At 48.5% G+C, this 23,866-nt stretch overlaps 1 protein-coding gene across 1 annotated transcript in view; it reads right to left on the minus strand.

Moving 5' to 3' along the window:
• Positions 1 to 10,980, minus strand: part of PPP1R14B (protein phosphatase 1 regulatory inhibitor subunit 14B) — a 57,030-nt gene extending 46,050 nt beyond the window's left edge. The window contains exon 1 of the mRNA XM_086938354.1: positions 9,960 to 10,980. Within this exon, the coding sequence (XP_086794480.1) occupies positions 9,960 to 10,175 (216 nt within the window). The 5' untranslated portion in view covers positions 10,176 to 10,980. The remainder of the gene's footprint in view (positions 1 to 9,959) is intronic.
• Positions 10,981 to 23,866: the final 12,886 nt, after the last annotated feature.

Below are 23,866 nucleotides of genomic sequence, written 5' to 3' on the forward strand. Positions count from 1 at the left end.
AGCCAGGTGCATAGGTCTGAAGTGGTGTCGGAAACCGCTGTTCTCAATGGAGGGCTGTGAAGAAGTACTGCTGCCGTGAAGGTGAAAAGGGACCAGTGGAATCCAAGTCAGTATTTTGGATGGAAGGAACCTGAAAGCTGAAGGGTCAGAGTCTGGGTCACTTCAGAGTGACTAGGGGCTCGGTACACAAATGCCCACCGATGTCGGGTGCTTCAAGTGCAAAGAAGGGATGCTGGACTCTGTAGCCACGAGGACCAGGAGACATCAAGGACCAGGAGCCAGACGCGAGCTGTCTCAAGAAGGATGTCAAGTGCTGAGGGGTCAGTGTCCGGCTAGAGCACCAACAAGCCTTGGCAACAGCAACCCACGCAGGAAGGTCAAACAGGTTACGTGTGGACCAGCAAGGTCCAGGGGACTCATCAAGCAATGGGGAGTCAGGGCATGCCGGGAACAACCAGGAAAGCCCAAGAGAAATCAAGATGACCCTCAGGGGGACCCACAGGCCGAAGGACCAGGTGTCGCGAGGGGACCTCGCACAAGATTGCAAAGCACCAGCCCACGAAGCACTTGGTGCGAGGAAGCTGGAGTTCTTTGGTGCAAATACTGTACAGGGTCCGGACTACACGGAGTCTAATGCACAAACTCGGGAATCGCCAACAAGCATATGCAGCTGAAAATGGATGCGGTGCACAGGGGTTTGGGTTATGCAGTCCCCCCGAGGGATACTAGCCTCAAACTTGCTGGGAGGGCAGATCAACCTCAGGGACCTTCAGAAACCCACCTCGTGTGTTGCTGAAATCTCTGGAGTCCGCAGGAGCTAAGGAGCAGCAGACTGGTCAGTTGCGTTAAGGTGCCTGCGAGAGCAGGGGAGTGACTACTTCACTCCAAGGGAGATTCTTCAGTTGTTTTTAGTGCACCATAGGTCCTGCACTGAGCCTGTAGGGAGCAAGGGCACAAACTAAGCTTCGGATGGAAAGGGGGACGAAGTCGAGCCCAGTCGAGGTGCAGCAAAGTCCAGAGTGTCCAGACGGTCGAACGTCAGTGGTTTCTTCTTGTAGAATCATGTCCACATAAAATCTAAAGTCTTACAGCCAGGTAAGCCCTTTTGTACCCACGGGAGAGGGTTGGACAGATTCAGGGAACCATCCTGGGGGAGGGGCAGGACAGAGGGGTGGTTACACCCATGTCCTTTGTCCAGTTGCGTACCAGAGCAGGAGTCAATGGCTCCCAGAACTGGTTTGAGCTTGACTATGCACAGGGACACCAAATGTGCCCCAGGTGCAGACTTTCAGGCACTCTCAGAGTGCACCCACCCAGCCCCAATACACTAAACCCTGTCTGGGAGGTGATCACACCTCCCTGTGACAGGATGCCTATTGTGCTGCCTTCCTCTGCTCGAGCTTGGCTCAGCAGCAGGAGGACGGCAAAAATGAGTCTCTTGTCAGCAGCATCCATTTTGTGCTGTCAGGGTCGCGAAGGCTGGCACCGAATAGACCAGTGATCCCACGAAGCTCGCTTCAGAAGGGTGGAATCATACTTCCATGATTCCAAGGTGTTTGATACCAAACACAATATGTTTCTATGCAGCAGTTTTGAAATAGCATTTACAGTGAGGTTATAATGCACCTGTACCTATATGTCCAGCTCAGTTGTAGACAACCCGGGAGAATGGTCTCCAAAGGTTAACGAGAGACTCTGCTCATTCAGGAGCACCCTCTCACATAAAACCCAGCACCCTGCCTTCAGGACTGTTAAGGCCTGCTACAGGGTGACTTATAAGTTTTAAGTGTAGTGATCAATATATATAGTGAACCTTTTTCTAAAGTAAGTGGTGCAAGCACCAGCTTACACAGGTTGCAATGGCAGGCCTATAGTTCCATTTTGCATGGCCTCTCACGGGTGGCATAATACATGCTTCAGCCCGTGGGAGGCCGCAGGGGTACCTATGCCCTGGGTACAAAGGTACCATATACTAGGGACTGATAAGGGTACCCAAGTATACAATCTGAAGTGTACCAAAGTACATGTATGGTAATTTAAAGGAGAAGCTTATAGAATGGGGCCCTGATTAGCAGGATCCCAGTCAGACTAGTCAAAAACAGTGAAAATCGAGCAAAAAGTGGGGTAACCATAAGAAGCAGATCTTACTTTCCTACAATGGCTGAAGGCTATTTGCAAGGGTGGCCAGCAGCAGGAAAGGGGTGTTTAGAGGAAGAGGTTTGTGAAGGCTACATCTGCAGATAGCCAGAGAATCGGTTTACACCAGTGGTGGAAAGAGGGCTTGGACAATAGACTGTTGGGAATCCAGTCCTCAAGAAAAGGGACATATCAGGGTACAGATTCAGAAACTCTAGGCTCCAGACCTAGTGTGTTGTGCACCAAAATCAACAGCCAAGGTTCCCAATGGCGTTGTTCTCAGACAGTTCAGACAAACTGGGAAATAGTACTTTGCATTCTGAAACTTGCAGTTTTACATTACAAGCAGAAAAGTAAATATCCCTGCACGCCAAACCACAAGAAGGAGTAACATTACCAGCAGGCACTTAGCAGATAGACCATAGAGCTACTTGAAAAAGCTGAACCACAAATTCTGCCAGAGGTAGTGGAGCAGCTATGTACACTGACCCAGGCTCATAAGAAAAAAGAAGATTGGCAAAGCCAATAGGTCTGGGGCATTGGCTGTCAGCCTTTTGGCTTTACCAATACTTTTTTTGTCGTGATGATTGTAAAATATTCTTGCGCGAGATGCAGGGCCATGGATAATATCAAAAGCAAAAATATTTCAGGTCTCAAAAAGCACACATTGCTGTAGTAGTCCCTGGCACTGTAAGGATATGGTTTTTGTGAGAGAGCAGAATGCCGTCACTCAATGTGAAGTTTGCCAAAGACTGAAGTGGGCTGAACCACGGCGCCATGCTACTCCCTGTAATGGGAGGAAGATTAATGTGAATGCCAGTAACAGGCCAACAGATGAAGAGGGGTGGCAGACCACTTTTGTTAGTAAGTAAATTACATACATTGTTTTAGTAAAATCAAAAGGTCTTGGCTAATGCCAGACGTTACAAACACATTTTGTGGGTGCTTCTCTTCAGTCCTCGAGCTCATATCCAAGAACTCAGATGCCAGCCCACCATCCACCTTCGATCTGCATCCCAGAACAACAGCTCCTCGCCAACATTCCTCTGAGGAATACGGGACGTAACAAACATTTGTACGAGAGATCCCCTGGAAGAAGGCATATTCATTGCCGAAATGCATTGGGAATGTTTAAAGGTCTACTCCTGAAACAGTGAAAAACCATGAACTTTATATCTTTGTGAAGATAACAAGATGGAATAAAAACCAAGTTTCAAACAAGAAAAACTATTGTGTATATTATTGATGATCCTACAGTAGCCTTCTCAGCAGAAGGATTCATTGGAGCCCGGGGGACACACCCCATATCTATGGGGGTGCAACCATTAGAGTTATTTTGGCACACTTTTCAGAGAGTGATACCTCGGAGCGCCATACAACCAAAACAAACACGTAGTGCGCCCTTACTAACCCTTTTCATTAATGGAATGTTAACATTTTATTTTTGGTTTCTGCTTAGGGGCTGGGCTGGCCAGAGCAGGAGCCAGGGGGAGGAATGGTGTACAGGATGGCTTGACCGGCTGTCTTGGGCCGGCCAAACAGCCATGCGCCGTGCTTAATTTGAGCAGGTGCTTTCCAGTGCTCAGCACCAGAACCTAATGCTCAGCACCGGTGCTTATAGCACCGGTGCTTATAGCACCAGTGCTTATAGCACCAGTTAAGGACACACTCATTTGGAAGGCAAGTCATTTTTAACAGAATCTCAGGATGTTGAGGCACGCCGAGAATCGAACTCTATTCCTCAGCTCCAAAATCGGCAGCTCTAGCCATTAGGCCAAGTCCTTTCCAAAATAATAAGTGCTGGGGCTCTAGTCAGGAGGCAGTTTGCACCATCACATTTCTCCTGTTAGCGCTGCCTCCTCAGGAGAGCCCCGGCACTTTGTTGTACAAATTAACCACTGGTCATGCACACTTTGCATGCTCTCCACTGGCTGTTTTGCATAGCCTGGGTGGAGAACATGGTCAGCCTCCCAATCCCTCTCTGAGGGCTGAACCACAGCACTCAGACCAACCACAGCGCTACTGTAATGCAGCATCGTGATTGGCTAGGGGAGTCTGGGAGCTTCCTGCGTCAGACAGAGGCAGTGGCTGGTGACCGGCAATCAAGTTTCTTTTTTTTTTCTTTCTAACCCCGCCACCGTTACTTACCATCCGCCACTGCTTAACTATGCAGCAGTACCACTCTTCACTTCCTGTGACGTAACTTCAAAGTGACTCGTTATAGTTCTTCCACAGTCTCATTTCAGAACTGAAGCTTTTTCAATATTATATGCAACGAAGTCATAGTTGTTGCTGGTTTGTCTTGTGCAACTAACATCAATTGACAAAATACCAGTCGGTGGCACACTATGCCAAGCACAGATTTTCAGTTTACCTGTTTTTTAAGCCTAGCCCTCATTTAGCTCGGCCACGCCCCTTTGAGGGACCCCTCCTTGTTTTTTCACCCCACTTGAAGCCCTGAAAATAGTGCTGTGCCACTAGTTCGACAGTAAATACACATCCACAGATTAGGTGCAGCCGTGCAGAAGACCACACACCCATCTACCCACCCATCCCCAGGCACCGGTGCCAATGCACATACTGCACTACTTATAGCTACTGAAACTAACATAAATGGGCCCGGTTCTTCCCTCACAAACTCTCCTAGGCTAGCAGTTCGACACTTACACAGACTTTTCACCTTTATTTGTGAGCTGAATGACAGCTCTTCCCGCCCACTCGCAGACTTTGCTCATGTTGAGGTCACAGAAAGTATCCTTGCTACTTTTGTACATTTTTGGAACCACTCGTCTTTCCAGTGACCGATACACTGCACGCCCTTTAAGGCGATCTTTGTCGCAGCTTATCTGCAGACAACCACAGAGACCGTTTTAAGAAATAATAATGGCTTGCAGACACCCTGTGTGATCTGCGCCAGGGTGACGACTGCGGCCATCACTGTTCAGGTTATGAGGCCTGCGCTGGATTTCTCCTGTCAGACTCAGTAGCGTACTGCAGAATGATACCATTTGGTTGTGAGAAATCAATATTTAGATTTAGTCTGAGCACTTCAAGGACATGTAAAGGGATAAGGAGAGTGATCCCCGTAAAAAAGCGCCCCTGTATTCCTTTGAACAGGGACAGAGGAAATGGCTTTCACCAAGTGTAAGTAAACATGCTTTTCAAGTGTATGTATGTTATTTCATTGTATTGTAATTGCATATATATAGCGTTTACTACCCCTGACGAGGCCTTAAAATGCTTTTTCTGCGATTAGAAAGCTACTTCAGGACCCATAGAGGATTAGTGTTGAATAAGTAGAGTGAAACATGCAAGTAAATTTTAAGTGGTGGATAGGTTAGTCAGTTATTTAGATTCAGAAGGATAGCAGAAGGATACAAGAGGAAAAAAAGGTTTGTATTTATATAGCACTTGTTACCCCTGATGGGGTGTTGAAGCACGCTACTCCGGAAACCCATTAAGGATTGAACAAATTGGAAATCACAAACAAATATTGCTACCTGGGAGTTATAATAGACGAAAGGGGTAGCTTCAAACCACAACTGGAGGAGATCAAGAGGAGAGGCCTAATGATAGCAGCATCACTTAGGAACCTCAAAAACAAAATCGTTGGCCCAAACCTTGCTCCGCTCCTACAAGTGATCCAAGCCAAGCTGATTCCATCAATCACATATGGAAGTGAAGCAATGAGAGGGAGGGATACGGGAACCCTGAACAGAGTAGTCTCAAAAGCAATGCGGATCATGTTCGGTCTTCCGAAATACACATCACCGGCGCAGATCCGCCTAGAATTTGGGTTGGCCAAAGAAGAACTTGCACGAAAGGGAACTTACCTTAAGACCTGGCACAAGATAAGCAGAGGAGAAGAAAATACTCTTAACGCTCTCCTCTGGAAAGATCTACAAAGCAAAAATGACTGTCCTGCAAGACATTTCCTGGAGGATGCCATCAATCATCTTGGGGCAAGGCAGCTATGGGACCTTCAAGGGAGCCCGTCAGGTTTCAAAAAAACTATTAATAAAATAGTCAAGAAAGAATCCCTCTTGCAAGACAAAGCCTCATTAGCCAAGAGAGCACATGGCTGGCTGACTGTGCAAACATACAACAAACTTACCCCTCAGGCGTACCTAGTGAGCAGTTTCTCCAAAACAACAAAAGAATCCTTTTTAAAACTACGACTAGGAGTGTTACCAGCAGCGGGCCACATGGCCCCGTGGCTGCGACCATCAAAACCAGCAAAATGCCGCCTGTGCGGAATGCATGAGGAAAATATCACACACCTCATAACCATCTGCAAAGAGATGCAGCAAGACCGGAAGAACCTATTGAGACCCTTGTTTATAAACAAAGGAATCAGGTCCTGCAGAGAAGCAGTCTTGAGCTGTTTTAGAGGAGACGAAGTGCAAATGGCCTGCCGACTGGTAAAATACCTACGATTGGCAGACACCAGGCTTAAAATGACGAGAGCACAAGCGGACATTGACATCACCTATATAACATCATCCGCCTCCAGTCCTCAGACCGGGTAAGAGACCCATACTGACCAAGAACATTAAAATTACCTTCCCCATGAAGTACAAACACTCTAGGAGAAGCCGGTCAGAAGGGGAGCGGAGGATATAGAAAAACTCGCTTGTCGAAAACAACCGCCCGGACATACACACAATTTTGTATCTAAAACAGGAATTTACCTGTATTTAATGCTGGATGATCATTGTCCCATTTTTAATGGTATCAGACCGACCTTTTTTACTGTTTTCTTTTAACTGATCATTTTCTTTTATTACTAATCGCTATTTGTAATGGTTTTTATTAACTGTACAATAAAGCATTTACTTACTTAGAGGCGAAATTACTTAGAGGCCATTAAGGATTAGCGCTGAATTAGTATGGTGAAATATGAAAGTAATTTGAGAGGTGGATGTTAGTTATTTAAAGTGAGAAGGATAGCGGAGAGGTAAAAGGGGAAGAAAGGTTTGCATTCATGTAGCACCTGTTACCCCCCGATGGGTGTTAAAGTGCTTTTCTGAAAGTAGGACGCTATTCCGGAACCCATAAAGGATTAGTGTTGAAAATTAGTATAGTGAAATATGAAGTAATTTGAGTGGTGGATATGTTATTCAGTTATTTCGATAGAGAAGGGTAGGTTGCAGGATAGAAGTTTGTATTTATAAAGCGCTTGCTACCCCTTGATGTGGTTTTGAAGTGCTTTATTGGCAAGTAGCACGCTACTCTGGAACCCATAAGGATTAAGTGTTGAATTAGTATGGTGAAACATGAAAGTAATTTGAGTTGTGGATAGGTTAGTCAGTTATTTGGAATGAGAAGGGTTGGGGAGGGGTAGAAATGGGAAAAAGTTTTGCATTCATATAGCGCTGGTAACCCTGATGGGGTGTTATAAGCCTTGACGCCCTTCGGGGCTAAGTTTGCGCGTTACAAAAACGCTTTCATTCATTCATAAGGCTTTATTGGCGAGTAGCATGCTACTCTGGAACCTATAAAGGATTAGTGGTGAATGAATATGGTGGAATAAGGAATTTGAGATGTGAACATGTTAGTCTGTTATTTTGATTGAAAAGAATAGTGAAGAGATAGAAGAGGAAAGGATTTTTTTTTTTTAGGTCATAGCAGTAGAAGGAGGCTTTTGGATGAGTAAGACGTGGTTTTTGAGGGGACGAGTCAGAGGGAAGAGTTTAGAAATGTTTGTTTTGAGGGGGGTCAGTATAAAAAAAAAAAAAGTGGTGTCATTGTATTTACTGCTATTTAAAAGGTGATTCCCAGTGAAGGTATAATTCGGGGGTAGACATGGGCCACCTTCCAGCATGGCCTCCGGCTTTCCCCATGTCTGTAAATTGTAAAGTCCATCCTCGCCTTCCAGGAAACCACCTGGTCTGCAACGCATCTACCCCGAACCCACAAATAAAGTATGGTCTCTAGAGTTACACGGGTCCCTCGTCCGCCCCCTAAACCACCGTGGTGTGGTCACCAGCTTGAATCTTGCATCGCTGGCGCTCAGGCTCCCATGTCCCTGTGGTTTTAGGGATGGTTTCTGCCTGGGAATGTGTGGCAAGCACAAGAGGGCGTGGTTGCCACGACTCCCTAAACACGGTGACATAGTCGGATGGGTTTCCTCGGGCCCTCATTGGCAGGAAGCGGAGCTCCCATCCCCGAGGGCTTCTTACCCCATTCCTGGGCATCACGCCGGGAGAGCGGGCCGAGCGAGGTCTGGGAAAATGATGGCGACGCGAGTGCGCATGCCCGGGCAGGCTGCGGGAAGGGCAGCACGTGGGAGCAGCGGCTGAAAAGCTTCAACAGCAGGATGTGAGCTCAACAGAGACGGGATGAAGTCACTTCCAGAGCCCCTTCCTTTTGGAAATCCCTACTCGTTATCTTGTGCTCCCTCTCTCTCCACCTCTAGGCCTCCCCCGTCGCATCGATCGCCCTGCCGCTCACATCCTCCACAACCTCCTCTTTCGGCACCTCCCTCCACTTTTACTTTATTTCTTGTATGTCGAAGAAATGAGTTTGACATCTCCTGAAAAGAAACAGATGCTAGCTTGTCCCACGTGACAAATTTAGAGGCGAGAACCATCTAGTTAAACACAATGGGCGGATGTAAGAAGACGTTTTAAAAAATGCTTGATTTATTATTTAAATATTTCCAAGGAGGCAAACGTGTTTTTAGGGGGAAGGGGGGGGGGAGAGTTACCATGTTATATTGGATTACAGCCCCCTTGCCTGCCCCCCGCATCTCCATGTGATAAAACGCCCGAGATCTGTGCAGGGACACCCAAGTGTTTTGTGTTTGCGAAACGTCCAGGACAGCTGCTGGACAGGATGCCTGTCTTCAGCCCCCAACCCACTTCCGGTGCCCGCTGGCCTTCCGGCTCTGGCGTGTGTGTTGTAGAGTCATCCTCACAGACATGTGCCTGACCCCTGGCCCGCAGAGCTCCAGAAACGGACACACTGCCTTTTCTTCATACAATGCATCGGGGTCACAAGGTCGAGGTGCGACCGTGTGATTCCCAGAAGGGGTCACATACATTGCAGACCAGAGAGCCAGGAGTGCGAGGGACAGCACACGAGTAACAGACAGCACACAAGTAACTTGAGCACGGGGAGTCGTCTCGAGCACATGGCCCCATTAAGACACCCACACCACACACCCGTGAGCCATGCAGGGTTGCATGGCCCAACGTGACGGGCTCCTTGCTTCCATGTAGTTCATGATGATGACATATAATTGGTCTAGTTAAGGGCAGTGCTTTAAATGAGCCGGTACTGAGTACCGGCACTATTTTTTTTAAAGGGAAGCAACGGCACTTCTCAAGAAAAATATAATACTTTAAATTGGAGATTACAGGCACTTCTCATAAACAAGCAGGTACTCTGGTACAGAGTACCTGCACTACTTTTTTCTCCATTTCAAGCACTGTTTAAGGGAAGTTGGGGGGGTGTTGCCTCCACCTGTCTGGTTGCTGGGATTTTAAGCGGTGGCTCATGATTTCCTGTTGGGAAAGGCCGGGGTAGGTATACGTGGGGTGATTCTCACGCCTGTCCTTGCCCTCTGTGCCTGGATGCTTGGACCCCTTCGGTGCTGGCTGTTATTGGTCCACAAGGGCCATGGTCTCCCTGGTGCACTTTGGTTCATGGCTTATTACGGTCTAGTTGCTGAAATATATTGGTTGTGGTTGGATTGCTGCCGAAGTGTGGGTGCCTATTTGTCGGGTGCTTTCTCTTACCTTGCTGCAAGGTAAGCGGGACCCTAAAGGTGGTGCTGGGGTTACCTCGGGGGGTGGGGGGGGGGGGGGGTGTCCTCTTACCTCACAGTCGTACAGCTGGACGAGTTGCTCCAGGATCCACTCCTCTAGGTTGAGTCGCTTACGCAGCTCCTTCCGGTCGTACTTGACCGTCACCTTCCCCTGCCGCCGGACAGGGATCTCCTCGGGGTCCTCCCCAGCCGCCCGGGGCCCCGAGGGGCTCTGGAAGTACACGCGGGGCGAGTGGGGCCCGCCCTCGGGGCTGCTGACAGTCGCCATGGACGGTAGACTCCGGAGAGACGGTCACTTCCAGAGGTCAGGGCTTCAAGACAAGCGAGGATGACAGCGCTGTAAAGAGGCCAGTCAACTGTCGGGGCACTTGAGTGCTGCGGAGCTGTCACTCCCGGAGAAAAGAGTGCTGAAAAGATTGTCACCTCTGAGGGGACCAAACAACGAGGACACGCGTGGCTGAGCAGCTATGTCCAGTCTCACCTCTGGCTTTCTGTTTTCCTGGCGCCAGGTTATTTACAAATACTTATTAATTATGAATGAAGAAGAGGATTTCCTCTCGAAGGTGTCCAAGTTCAACTCGCTGCTCTGTCTCTCACCCCCTGTGTCTGTGGGGCTCCTCAGGTGACTGCCTGTGTCTGTCTATAGCCCCTCTTACGGCCAGCGGTTCTCTCGCGGCGCCGTCTCTTTGTGTCTCTCTCTTGTTCACCTAGGATGCCCCGGTCAATAGACCCCGCGTGCTCTCGCTGACTCAGTTTTTTTCCTGCTGGTTGGATCTTGCTGGGGCAGTGTGCCCTGGTGAGTTCCCTGTGTCTCTTGGTCCTGTCTCTTGCCTTTTCGGAGAGTATCTTATTTTGGCTGTCTATTGTAGTGTCTGGGGATTTCCCGCAGGCAGTGTTGCACTCTTGAATTTTTGCACGGGTTGTCTTTTGCCGTCCCTCCTGCACAGCCTCCGTATGTCTCTGCTGCCGATAGCTTTCCGTGCTTCACCCCTGTATGTCTCTCCGCCTCGTGTGCACCCAGCGGCGGCTGTCTCTCCCTCTCCTCTTTGTCCCCGAGCCGGTCTCTCAGACCCTCCCTCTCTCCACCCATTCATGACAGTCTCCCACAGCCCTCCCCCTTCTTGACTCCACCTCCCACACTCTCTCCTCCCTCCATGGCTTCCTGTCCCTGTCTCGTGCCGTTCCTCCCCTCCCCCGTCTACGGTAGCACACTGAAGGTATCTGTCTGTCCGTCTGACAGGCCCGAGCCGGTTCTCCACGGCCTCCGCATGCCCAGTTCCTCGGCGGGGGCGCTAGGGTTGTGACTGGTTTTGCACAATTCAGGGAAAGCCCCCACCGCCCCTCAAAGTTGCACAGATACATCTGCTGAATTAATCTGGGTGCCCCCTGAAAGCAAGTTCACACATTTCCCATTCCCACCTGTAAATATGTCACACCAGGATTTTGCTTTACCCTCGGTACATGTAGACTTGTTTAATCTCAATAGAAAATCAGGACTACAGGTCCCAGAATGCAAAGTACAACCCGAGGACTGGGTGAATGACGCATTGTTATGGGAAACTAGAGCCATGCTTGGAGGGTGAGTATGAAACCACTCCAGCCGCAGGAGATTCCCATTTCCCTATTCAGCTGTGGTGCACAGTTCCCCATTTCTTATCCGCTCCCTAATATCATTCTTGTGCGTCTCCTACTTTACTTGATGTTCACGATTTACACATGCCTATCGTTTGGTGTTTCATGTCTCTCTTTTCTCGTTGAAGTTTCCAGTTTCCCATCCTGCTTTATGGGTCGGAATTTAGAATGCTGGTTCCCCGTCCACTTCCCAGTTTGCTTTATGTAAGTCTCCCTCTCATATCCTAGTTTGCTGCCTATCCGTTATGAGTTTCCAATCATGTTGATGATTCCTGTTTTCTACAATATTAGTGGTTCCGAGTTTCAAACTCAGATTCGTTCCTAGTTTTCCACCCTGGTGAAGCTTCCTAGATTCCCAACATGTTTGTGTTTCCTAGTTTTATACAGAGTTCCTAATTAAACACCCTCTTGATAGTCTGTTTCCCACACTACCAGTGGTTCCCAGTTTCCCACACTACCAGTGGTTCCCATTTTCCCACACTACCAGTGGTTCCCAGTTTCCCACACTACCAGTGGTTCCCAGTTTCCCACACTACCAGTGGTTCCCAGTTTTCCACACTGCCAGTGGTTCCTAGTTTTCCACACTGCCCGTTGTTCCTAGTTTCCCACTGTGTTGGGAATCCTAGTTTTCCACACTGCCCGTTGTTCCTAGTTTCCCACAATGTTGGGAATCCTAGTCTCCCACAATACCAGTGGTTCCCAGTATCCCACACTGCCAGTGGTTCCTAGTTTCCCACAGTGTTTGGAATCCTACTTTCCCACTTTGTGTTTTCTAAATTCACATTCTGTTTCATTATTCATTTTGTTACTGGTTTGTATTTCTGGGTCTGCTAAATGCGTCTTACCCCCCTCTCTGCTTGTTGGTTCCTGGCTGCCCCCGTTATATTTCCTCCTTACATCACCTTTTGGCGGTTCATCATTGTCTCTCCTGTTCATAGATTTCATTCCCCTACCCCTTGTTGTTCCATCCTGGCGCTTCCTGTTTGTGGTTTCTAGTTCCTCATCCTCCAGGCAGTTTCTTAATCACCATGTGTTGGTTCGTAATTTCATGTCAAGTTGTTACTTGTTGCTTATCCTGCTAATGGCTCTCAGTTCATAATCCTGTTAGCTATTAAAACAAGATTTACCAATGTCAATATGTCGCGGCTATGCAAGAACTATTGGCCATGCCAATATGTTTTAGCCATGTTGTACACAAGCGTGGCTGCTGTTCAGCATGGCTAGAAGTTAGTGGGGTAAAGAAGAGTGGTGTGGAGAGGAGTGCCATAAAGTGGAGTAGAGTGGAGTGTTAGTTGAGTGATGTGGAAAGGAGTGGAGTGTCATGGAGTAACGTACAGTGTTGTAGAGTGTCGTGGAGGGAGTAGAGCGTCATAGAGTAGAAGGACATAGAGTGGAGCACAGTGTCAAAGTTAAGTGGATGGAGTGGCGTAGAGGGTGTTGCGTAGAGTGCCGTAGAGTGGAGTAGATTGTAATAGGGTGGAGTGCAGCAGAGTGGACTAGTATGTCATAGAATAAAGTGTAGTAAAGTGGCATAGAGGGAATTGGTAGAGTGGAATAGTGTTGTAGAATAGCATAGAGTGGAATTGTGTGTCAATGGAGCAGAGTTTATGTAGTCTAGGATCATAGAGCAGAGTGATGTAAAGTGGAGTAGAGTAGCGTAGAGTGAAGTGGCACAAAGTACAGTGTGCAGAGTAAATTAGAAAAGAGTGCAGGAGCGTAGAGTGCATTAGTTTTGAGTAAAGTGGTTTAGACTGCATTGGTGTTTGAGTGAATTGATTTAGAGTGCATTGGTGTATAGTGCAGTGACGTAGAGTAGCGAAGGGTAGAGCAGTGCAGAGTAGATTGCAGTGGTGTAAAGTTCAGTGGTGTGGATGGCACAGAGTGACATAGAGGGGTGTAGAGTGTAGTGACATAGAGTGGAGTACTGCAGGGTAGAGTGGAGTAGTGAAGAGGCATAGAATCCAGAGGCACAGAATGCATGGGCATAGAGTGCAGTGGCTTAAAGTTTAGTAGAGTAAAGTAGAGTTGAGTGGTGCAGAGTATAGTGCAGTGACATAGAGTGCAGTTATGCAGAGTAGAGTGCATGGTTGCCGTGTGCAGGCTCATAGAGTGCATGGTCATAGAGTGGTGAGAGTGGAGTGGTGGAGAGAGCAGTGACGCAGAGTAGAAAAGAGTGGCAGAAAGTGCAGTGACGTAGAGTGCAATTGTGTAGTGCGACATAGTGTGCAGTGACATAGAGTAGAATGTTGCAGAGTATAGTGGTGTAAAGTGCAATGGTGCAAAGTAGTTGGCATAGGTGCAGTGGTATAGAGTTCATTGATTTTGAGTAAAATGGTGTAGAGTGCATTGGCATCGACGTAGAGTGCAGTGGTTTAGAGTACAGTGGCATAGTGGAGACTGCAGAGGCGTAGAGGGCAGTGGCCTAGAGTGTCATAGAGTGCAGTGGCATTTAGTGCAGTGGCATAGAGTAGATTGTTTCAGAGTAGAGTGGAGTGGTGCAGGGTATAGTGGTGCAGAGTAGAGTGGAGTGGCATATAGTAGCGGCGTAGGCCGCAGTGGTATATAATAGAGTGCTGTAGAGAAGAGTGGTTTTGCGTTAATTGCAGTGGTGTAGAGTAGAGTGGCATAGAGTTCAGTGACATACAGTAGATTGTTTTAGAGTAGAGGGAAGTGGTGTGGTGTGAAGTGGTGCGTGGTAGAGTGGAATGGTGCAGGGTAGAGGGGAGTGGTATAGAGTAGTGGCCTTGGGTGCAGTGTTGCAGAGTGGAGTGGCGTAGAGTGGTGTGGTACAGACTGGAGTGGCCTAGACTGGATTGGCGTAGAGTGCAGTGTTGTATAGTAGAGTGGGGTAGAGTGCAGTGGCATAAAGTAGAGTGGTGAAGAGTATAATAGAGAGGCATAGAGTGAAGTGGCATAGAGTGCAGTGTCATAGAGTGCAGTGGTGCACAGTAGATTAGAGTGGCTTTCGGGCATTGGCGCAGAGTACAGTAGAGTGGTACAGAGTAGAGTGTAGTGGCGCAGAGTAGAGTGGCATAGAGTAGAGTGCCATTGAGTTCAGTGGTAGAGAGTGCTTTTCTGCAGAGTAGAGTGTTGTAGAGTGCAGTGGTGTAGAGTGCATTGGTGTAGAGTGGCATAGAGTGCAGTGGTGTAAACTATAGTGGTGTACACTGCAGTGGTGCAGAGTAGGTTGGCATAGACTGCAGTGGCAAAGCGTGTATTGGTTTTGAGTAAAATGGTTTAGAGAGCATTGGTGTAGAGTGCAGTGACAGAGTGGCATAGTGTGGAGTGTCGAAGAGTGAAGTGATGCAGAGTAGAGTGGCATAGAGTGGAGCGTTGCAGGGGAGAGTGCAAGGGAAGAGTGCAGTGGTATAGAGTGGAGTGATGCAGAGGATAGTGGCGTAGAGTGCACTGGCAGGAAGTAGACTGGTGCAGTGGCGTAGAGTGGCATAGAGTGCAATGGCATAGAGTGCAGTGGCATAGAGTACAGCCATGCAGAGTAGAGTGTTGTCAAGCGCAGTGTCAGAGTGCAGTGTCAGAGTAGAGTGGTGCAAACAGTAGTGACATGGCGTACATTGGCACAGAGTAGAATAGAATGGCGTAGAGTGCAGTGCTGTAGAGCTCAATGGTGTAGAGTGACGTATCATGCAGTGGTGTAGAGTGCAGTGGCCTAAAGTAGACTGTTGTAGAGTATTGTGGCTTAAAGTGCAGTGGTGCAAAGTGGTTTGCATAGACACTGTGGCGTAGGCTGCATTAGCTTTGAGTAAAGTGGTGTAGAATGACTTGGCAAAGAGTGCAGTGGTTTAGAGTAGAGTGGTGTGGTGTAGAGTGCCACAGCACAGAGTGCAGTGGCGTAGAGTGTATTGGTGCAGAGTTTAGTAGAGTGTCGTAGCGTGCAGTGGCATAGAGTAAATTGTTTCAGAGTGGAGTGAAGTGGAGTGGTTCAGGGTAGAGTATAGAGTGCAGGGGCATAGATTAGGAACATTGAGCTCGGTGACATAGAGCGGCATAGAGTAGAGTGGTGCAGCACGGATTGTAGTGGCATCAAGTGCAGTGGCATAGAGTAGATTGTTTCAGAGTAGAGTGAAGTGGCGTGGCGTAGAGTGGAGTGGTGCAGGGTAAAGTGGTGGGGTATGGAGTAGTGGTGTAGAGTGCACTTGCATTGAGTGGAGTGTTGCAGACTGGAGCGGCCTAGACTGGAGTGGTGTAGAGTGCAGTGGAGGAGAGTGCAGTGGTGCATAGTAGAGTGGGGTAGAGTGCACTGGCATAGAGTATGGTGGTGTAGAGTTGAGAGGCATAGAGCGAAGTGGCGTAGTGTCAAAGTACAGTAGTGCACAGTAGATTAGAGTGGCGGAGAGTGTATTGGCATAAAGCGCAGTAGACTGGCACAGAGTAGAGTGATGCAGAATATAGCAGCATAGAGTAGAGTGAAGCAGAGTAAAGTTCAGTGGCAGAGAGTGCAATGCTGCAGAGTAGTCTGTTGTAGAGTGTAATGGCATACATTGTACAGTGCATGTGAAGTGTACAGTGGCACAGAGTGCAATGGTGTAGAGTAGAGTGGTGTTGAGTTCAGTGGCATAGAGTAGAGTATAGTGGCACAGAGTGCAATAGTGCTGAGTGGAGTAGTGCAGAGTGGAAGAGGGTTGCTTGGAATGCAGTAGCATAGAGTAGATTGTTTCAGCGTAGAGTGCAGTAGTATGGAGTAGAGTGCAATGGTGCAGAGTAGATTAGAACGGATTGGTGTAGAGTGCATTTGCATAGAGGGGAGCAATGCAGACTAGAATGGCGTGGAGTTCAGTTGCGTGGAGTTCAGTGGCACAGAGTAGAGTGGTGTGGCGTGGCATAGAGTAGATCTTTTTAGAGTAAAGTGAAGTGGCATAGAGTGCAGTGGTATAAAGTAGACTGTCGTAGAGTGCAGTTGTGCGGAGTGGCTTGGAGTGGATTGGCGTAAAGTGGAGTGATGCAGTGTAGAGTGGTAAGAGTGACATCAAGTAAAGTGACAGAGAAGAGTGCAGTGTGGCAGAGTACACTGTCATGGAGTGCAGTGGTGTATAGTAGAGTGGTGTAGAGTGCATTGGCATAGAGAGCATTGGTGCACAGTCGAATAGGGTGGCATAGAGTGCAGTTACAGAGTATAATGGCGCAGTGGCATAAATTATAGTGGCATAGAGCGCAGTGGCACAGAGAATTGTGGCTTCAAGTGCATTGGTTTTGAGCTAAGTGGTGTACAGTGCAGTGGCATAACGTAGATTGTATCAGAGTAGAGCGCAGTGGTGCAGAATAGATTGTTTCAGAGTAGTGTGCAGTGGTGTAGAGTAGATTAGAGTGGTGTAGAGGGGTTTGACATCAAGTACACTGGGGTGCAGTGGAGTGGTGCAGAGTAGAGTGCGCAGAATGAAGTGGCATGGAGTGCAGTGTTATTAATGTTGGTTGGCATAGAGTTAAATGGCGTGGAGTGGTGTAAAGGACAGTGGTGCATAGTAGAGTAGTGTGGGGTAGAGTGCATTGGTATAGAGTAGAGTGGAGTGGTGTAGAGTAGAGAGACGTAGAGTGGAGTGGTGCGGAGAAGAATACAGTGATGCAACGTGGAGTGGAGTGGAGTGGCGGAGTGTGGAGTGGTAAAGAATAGAGTGCAGTGGCATTGAGTAGTGCAGAGTAGAGTGGAGTGGGCTAATGTGGAGTATGCCTGGTATGGTAGCATACTGCCATTACAGACAACAGTTGAAATGACCATTACATTTGCACTCACATACAGTTTTACTGATAAAAGTATATAGCGCACTAATGTGTGGAAATATCATCACCAGGGGCGTAGCTAGACCTTCAGCTGCCCGTGGCAGACCCTGCGTTTTCCGACACTGCGGGCGAATCGAAGAGCGGCGAGGAGGGAGAGGGGGCGGTGCTGGTGATTAGCCCTGCGACGCTCGCAGGTAAGTGCGGGGGGGTGCCGGCGCCACCCTTGGCGGTCCGTCTTCCCGCATCTTCCCTTGCTACGCCACTGTTCATCACCCCATGTATTGATCATCAGCACAGTTCATTTACAGACATTTACATTTTGATGTGTGCTAGAAAAAAAATAACATTGTACAGCCATCATCAACCAGATCCCCAGTAGCCAGCATGATTGTCACACAAATCCTCTCACTTTGAAGTTAGAGAAAGAAAAAAAAACACCAAACTCCCTGGAAGACACAGCCTGTTATTTGACCCCTGTTCTTGAATGCACAGCAAATGTGACAAGATAAGAACAAACTTAAAGGCCTGTTTACAGGAAGCACATTTGTGTAAGACTACAGTAAACAAGGTTTGGGCAATGGGTGGGACAAACTAGAGCTGGACAGCCTAAAGCAAATAACGCCAGCAAATAGAAAGCCAGACAATTTGAGCTACAAACCACAAAGCCAATGGTAAGAAACACACAAAAGGCATTCCTAGGTCAACTTTCTGAATGTCCTCAAGATGTCTTTCGCAAACCAGACAGCTGTGCTCTCTGGTAGTCTGTGACCTAAAGAGCCATCCTGTTACTCATCTTTAGTTCCCCATCCTGCTGGTGGCTAGCTACTCTGCATCCTGTTAGTGATTCCTAGTATCCCATCCTCTTGCTGGCTAGCAGTTTCACAGTCTGTTAATGATTCGTAGTTCACCATCATATTGGTGGTTAGCTGTTCCTCATCCTGTTAATTATTCGTTGGTCTTCTTCCTCTAGGTGGCTGGCTGTGCCACAACCCATTAGTAATTCTTAGATCTCCATCTTGTGGGTGGTCATTTGTGACTCATTTTAAGGACTCGCCTAAGACAGCCCTCATGCACTGTTGTTTGTGAGAGATATTGTTAACTACAAGTGGTTTGGAGCCCGCCCATTGCTTGCCATTTGTTTAATTCAATGTCACTCTTATTTGCGGCCTCCAAATTGGCCAGCACATTCTAATTTCACTTCTTCTTTCATATGAAGCACAGAACAAGTACTGATTGCTTCATTTTGAATACTGCCCTCGAGCTGTGATTCAGGTACTATTTTTAGGTCTCGCCTGTCGATGCGCATGCGCATCGAGCTTGCGAGACTATGGGGGCTTATCCACTCTTTAACCAACTTGCAAGGAATCGTGGCGATTCCTTGCAGTGCACGAGAAATTTAAGCTCAATGCGCATGCGCATTGAGCTTAAAAGCGCGTGCACATGCCCCCAGCCGCCTGCCTTGCCTACTCTCTCTCTCACTGCCTCCCCCAGCTCCGCCCCCTCACTTCTTGATTGCACGGCCGCTAGGCCGTGTCTCCCCTACTCTCCTCCCCCCTCCTCCTCCTACTCTCCTCCCCTGCCTGCCGTGTCGCACCTCTCCCCTCTCCCCGCGCCGCCCCCTCCCCTGCCCGCCGTCTTACGGTCTTTGCAACTCCCCAGCCATATGTTAAAACCCCTCGCACTCCAGGCCCCCGCTCCGCCCCCTCCCCTGCCCGCCGTGTCGCATTTCTCCTCCCCCCTCCCCTTATCTGGCTTCCCTCCGTCTGTTCCCTCTCCCCGCTCCGCCCCCTCCCCTGCCCGCCGTGTCGCATTTCTCCTCCCCCCTCCCCACAGAAATGCCCTCCGTCTTCCCGTACTTTTTGCTCAAAACTGCCTGAGCACTCGATCCTCTCGAAAGTTTCAGCGCACTCCCCCATGTCATCAGCCATTTCCCTCACACGCACGTCGCATTTCTCCTCCCCCCTCGCCCCCTCCCCTGCCCGCCGTGTCGCATTTCTCCTCCCCCCTCCCCTTATCTGCCTTCCCTCCTCGAGGTTCTCCGATGCCCCGCACCCTTCACTTTCCGGCCCACTGCTTGTGCTCTCGTCGGTCACTCTCTACCGGCCTGTGTATGCCAGGCATGCCTCTGCTCTTTGGTAGCCTCGCTGGGCCCCTCTATGCCCGCTGGACCCCTCTATGCCCGAGCTTCCTCCATTCCTTTCGTATCGCTGCCTGTCCTGCCCCCCCCACCCCTTCGTCCCTCCCGGAGCCCCCCCTCCCTCCCAGCAGAGCCCCTAACCTTCGCACCCCGCAGCTGATGCGCCCTCCCTATTCTCCTTGTCTTACCAATTCCTTTACTCTGCCGACCCCTTTTTCCTACCACTTACCCCTTACGCCGGGTCTTCTGTGGCTGCCTGCGTTGGTGCCCCATCCCCCCAATCCCTTTGGCGCCCTTTCCTTCTACCACAGTTTCTCTTTTGCACCCTGCTATCACCCCGAGCCCAACCACCCGTACATTTCACTGGGACCGCTCTTAATAACATTCTATGCCTTAATCGCTCCATTTACTGGTCGCCTCTGCTGGGAGCCCCCACCAGCTCCGTACTCACAAATATATGCCTAATCCCTCCAGTATACCTTGCGTGCCTCTTCACCAACCAGCGACCTCCAACAATATGATGTTGCTACACATGTAATATCCGCCTCGTCCTTCCCTTCAAACGGTAACTTTCACAATTACTTGCCACCCCGCGATGTCCTTGCCTGCGTGCAGCACAAGACCCCTTGCCCCTACTCCGCCCATCACCAACCCACAAGCTAGCCTAGGACCGACCCCCACGGTCCCGGGCCAGTGAAGCCAGCACCAAGAACCCCAGCTGCCCCCCCTATCCTCCGACACCCCTTGCTGTGCTTCTCTCCCCTGCTGCACTCTCCTGCTCTCTAGAGATGTGGCCTAACGACCAGAGCTGCCATCTAAGTCACGTAAATACAAAACATGTTGCATTCCAAGTGCTATAGGTGTCACATTCGCGAAAGTTATAACTATTGGCATTGTAAATGACAAAGATATCAATTTAGCTATTTTAAAAACTAACAAATAAATAAAATATTTGTCATTTACAAGACCAATAGCTCCAACTTTTCTAATGCGAGACCTATTGCATTTCCAATGCTTGTTCTTTTTTCTGCGTGGGTTCTTCCTTCCCCTGTTGTCCTTGATGCTTCTTCGCTCCCACCTCCCACGTTCCCATTGTCCATGTTGCATCTTGCCTCCCACAGCCCACCCTCCTATTGTCCATTTTGCTTCTTCCCTTTTACCTCCCACCCCCTCTTGTGTCTGTTGCACCACCAACCGCCATGATTCGTCTTCTCTCCCACCTTCCACCCTTCCGTTGTCTGTTTCCCCACCCACCCACTTGCCATAAGAAAAGAAAATGTATATGACGTGGCCAGTGCTAGCCACGTCATGTTGCTTTTTCCAAAACATTTAGCCATGCTGCACTTCAGACCCACTGCTTTACAACATGGCTAAAAGATATTGGTAAAGCCAGTAGCTCTTACTTAGGCAAGATCTATTGGCTTTGCCAATGCATGTTCTTCATGGGTCCCATCCCCCCTTCTGTAGGCCACAGCACTCATAATCACAATATTTATCATTGAAGGTTGATGCAGTGCTTATTTTGTAAAAAAAAACATTCTGTATTGGGGACTAAAGTTGTCCTTGAGGGCCCGCTATCAGTGGTGCTGAATGGTCTTGATTCCATGTCATGCCTCTTTGTTCCATGACACTTTACTTTCTTCTCTTTATCTTCCTCTGGCTGGTTTGTCTTTATACCAACTTCCTCCCTTTGTTACTGTTTTCCCATCTTTCACTTCCACCTTCTTTCTTTCTATGCAGCTTTTGAGGGCCTAGTCTGATGACAAAAAATTAGTCCCGGTCTCCAAATATGAGTCCTGGTTTTCACCACCAGCGTAACATAAGCACTAGATGGATGATGAGGTGAAGAGAGGAGTTGTAATGTAGTAGTTAAGGTTGGTACTGTTTGTTGTTTTTGGGGTATTTGAGAGCATACGTTCATTTTTAGATGACTGTTAATATCTAGTTGTCCCTTGGTATCTAATGTTGTAGTGTCATGTTCTTACTGGGTGTTTGGTCTGTAGATAGTGTCAAATTCACTATCAATTACTTTGACCATTTCAGTTGCTGTTTGGGCAACTGTGTATGTCTCAGTGTCTATTTTTAGGCGATCCTACCACACAGTACAGTTGTCTGTTGAAAAGGACTTATTGAGGGTGTATCAATACCTTAAGGTGGGACCAAAGCTTAACCATTGTCTGGCTTTGTCACTCTTATTATTTGCGCCCTATTCAAATGCATACCATGCCCATCTTCTTCCATCTTGTGTTTGTCCTTTCCTCAAGTAAAGCCTCTTTACTATCCTCTTGTTTTGGCGGGGGATGGCCCAACTCACAAAGGAGTGAGATGCACTATTGCAAGGCTCTGGAGAGAACCACCCAGTTGAGACTATTAATCCTGTTGAATTGCTGCAGAATTGCCCCCACAAGCTACTGCAGCACCCCCCGACGCTGATGGAGGCCTGTCGGATGAGGCGGATCCCTTCTGGGGACACAAGCTGACCAGGAATCTAAGCTGGCCCCACGGCTTAGACAGATCTCGTAGCCACCTCATGCTTACACCGCTGATGAGTAAGGGTCCCCCTTTAGTAGGTAAGTATTCCAAACAGTTATCGAGCTCACTGATTGACATCGCTGAGGTGCCCTTGCAGTGATATTGCTGCTACATAATTTCACACCGCGGACCGGGCAGCCAAATCTAGGCCCAACCATGGGTGACCTCTTTGATCCCCCTCACTGCAGAACTACAACCATTTGCTGACTGCAGGAGCAGAAGCGATGGGGCCAGCTATAGCTGGCTGTTCTGAAGAAGGGATAATTTGATGCAGGTTCAATTTGCTTGCAGTGTCAGGCTTAAGGGGACTGATTCCGGTGCTCCGGTGGGTGGTTCACAGGGTGAGCTCCCGCCGGAGTCCCCCTTCTGTTGACATCCTGCAGGTGATAAGGGCCCGTGGAGCACCGGTGATCTCCGATGGAACCACTCTGGACCCCCCCAGTGCTGAATGCTGTGTCCAGAGCAACGAACAGCGTTGATTTTGGCAGTCAGGGGCCAATGGCCATGGAGACGCGTGCGGCCCTCAAGATGGTGGAGGAGGGCTGCGAATCTCAGCCGAGTGAAACCCATTGGCACTGGAGGCCTGCTTCCACCAGAGGCCTGGAGCCTGATGGAGTAACAAGAGTGCCCCCCCTCTCCCAGGTGTGTCTCAAGGACAGACCCTGTGGCTTAGAGGTCGGGACACAGTGGGGCTGTGCGTGCTTAAGCCCAGCGGGAGACTTGACTTCGTGGCACCGATCCGCCTGCCCTGAGCATCCTTCTCCTTTCCACAACTAGAGCCTACCACAAGGCCAAGATCAGCCCCGGAATCCTGCATGTCGCCTCTGGCCACCACCACCCCCTTTCACCACTACGGCCATCACCAGTTCAGGGATCCCTCCAGACCCAAGATCAGCGCCTGTGAGTTCAACAGTACCCTGAGGCCTGGCTGAAGGACGGCGAGAAGCTCATGCTCTGTAACTTTGTTTTGTTTATACTTTTATGATCCACAGAGATCGAAATAAAGTTAATTGATGATGATGTAAATTATATAATTGTCCAACCCTAAACGCTTCTAAAAATTTCATCTTGATGTAATTTCTATATATTTATTTTCTAACCACTAGTATCTGTAGTAGATTTTTGTACTTACTATAATTCTTATGTGAGATTAGAGTTTATCTGTTTGTATATTTTATGTTATTCATGTACTCTGAAGTCCTTATTTAATCTAACTAGTTCTATTGTAAAGCGCTCTGACACCTTCGAGTAATGTTTGCGCTTTATAAAAACGGATAAATAAATTATGACATAATGCTCTCCTCCCTTGCCTGCCGGGTTTTCAAAGTCACTGGATATCCTTGATGCTCCCTGGCATATCCTTGACAAGGAGACTAAGTTCTTGGGAGCCACTGGTGAAGCCTAAAACTATTAGGATGTGACTCAGTAGGGACGGTCACAACCCTCAGATGGGAGGGGGCAAAGACCATGCAGACCTAGTGAAATCAGTCGGGACTGCATTAGTGGGGCAACTAGGGCCTTATTACTGGCCTGTGACAAATTGGGTTATTGGTTAATGGGATGAAACCTTTCTCAAGCAACAACCACAATCTTTGCTGGGCTACACCACAAAAGTCACCAAGTTCACAGAGAAAAACCCTTTGGTAGCTTGGCACAAAAGCAGCCAGGCCTAACTTAGAGGCACTGTGTTAATTATTTATGCAGTACGCAAACAGTAATAAAGTGGAAACACAACACGAGATATCCCACACCAATGTAGAAAAGTAGAGTAACATTTAATTAATAAAATAAGACCAAAATGACAAAAACCCAATCAGTAGAACTGGAGATATGCACTTTTAAAGGTTTGTGTAAAAATAATACCAAAAAATAGAAATTGCTAACTATGGGTATCTGGTTGCTCTAGACATGGACAAAGTCATAAG

This window comes from Lissotriton vulgaris, chromosome 9 (assembly GCF_964263255.1).
Source record: "Lissotriton vulgaris chromosome 9, aLisVul1.2, whole genome shotgun sequence".
NCBI lineage: Eukaryota > Metazoa > Chordata > Amphibia > Caudata > Salamandridae > Lissotriton > Lissotriton vulgaris.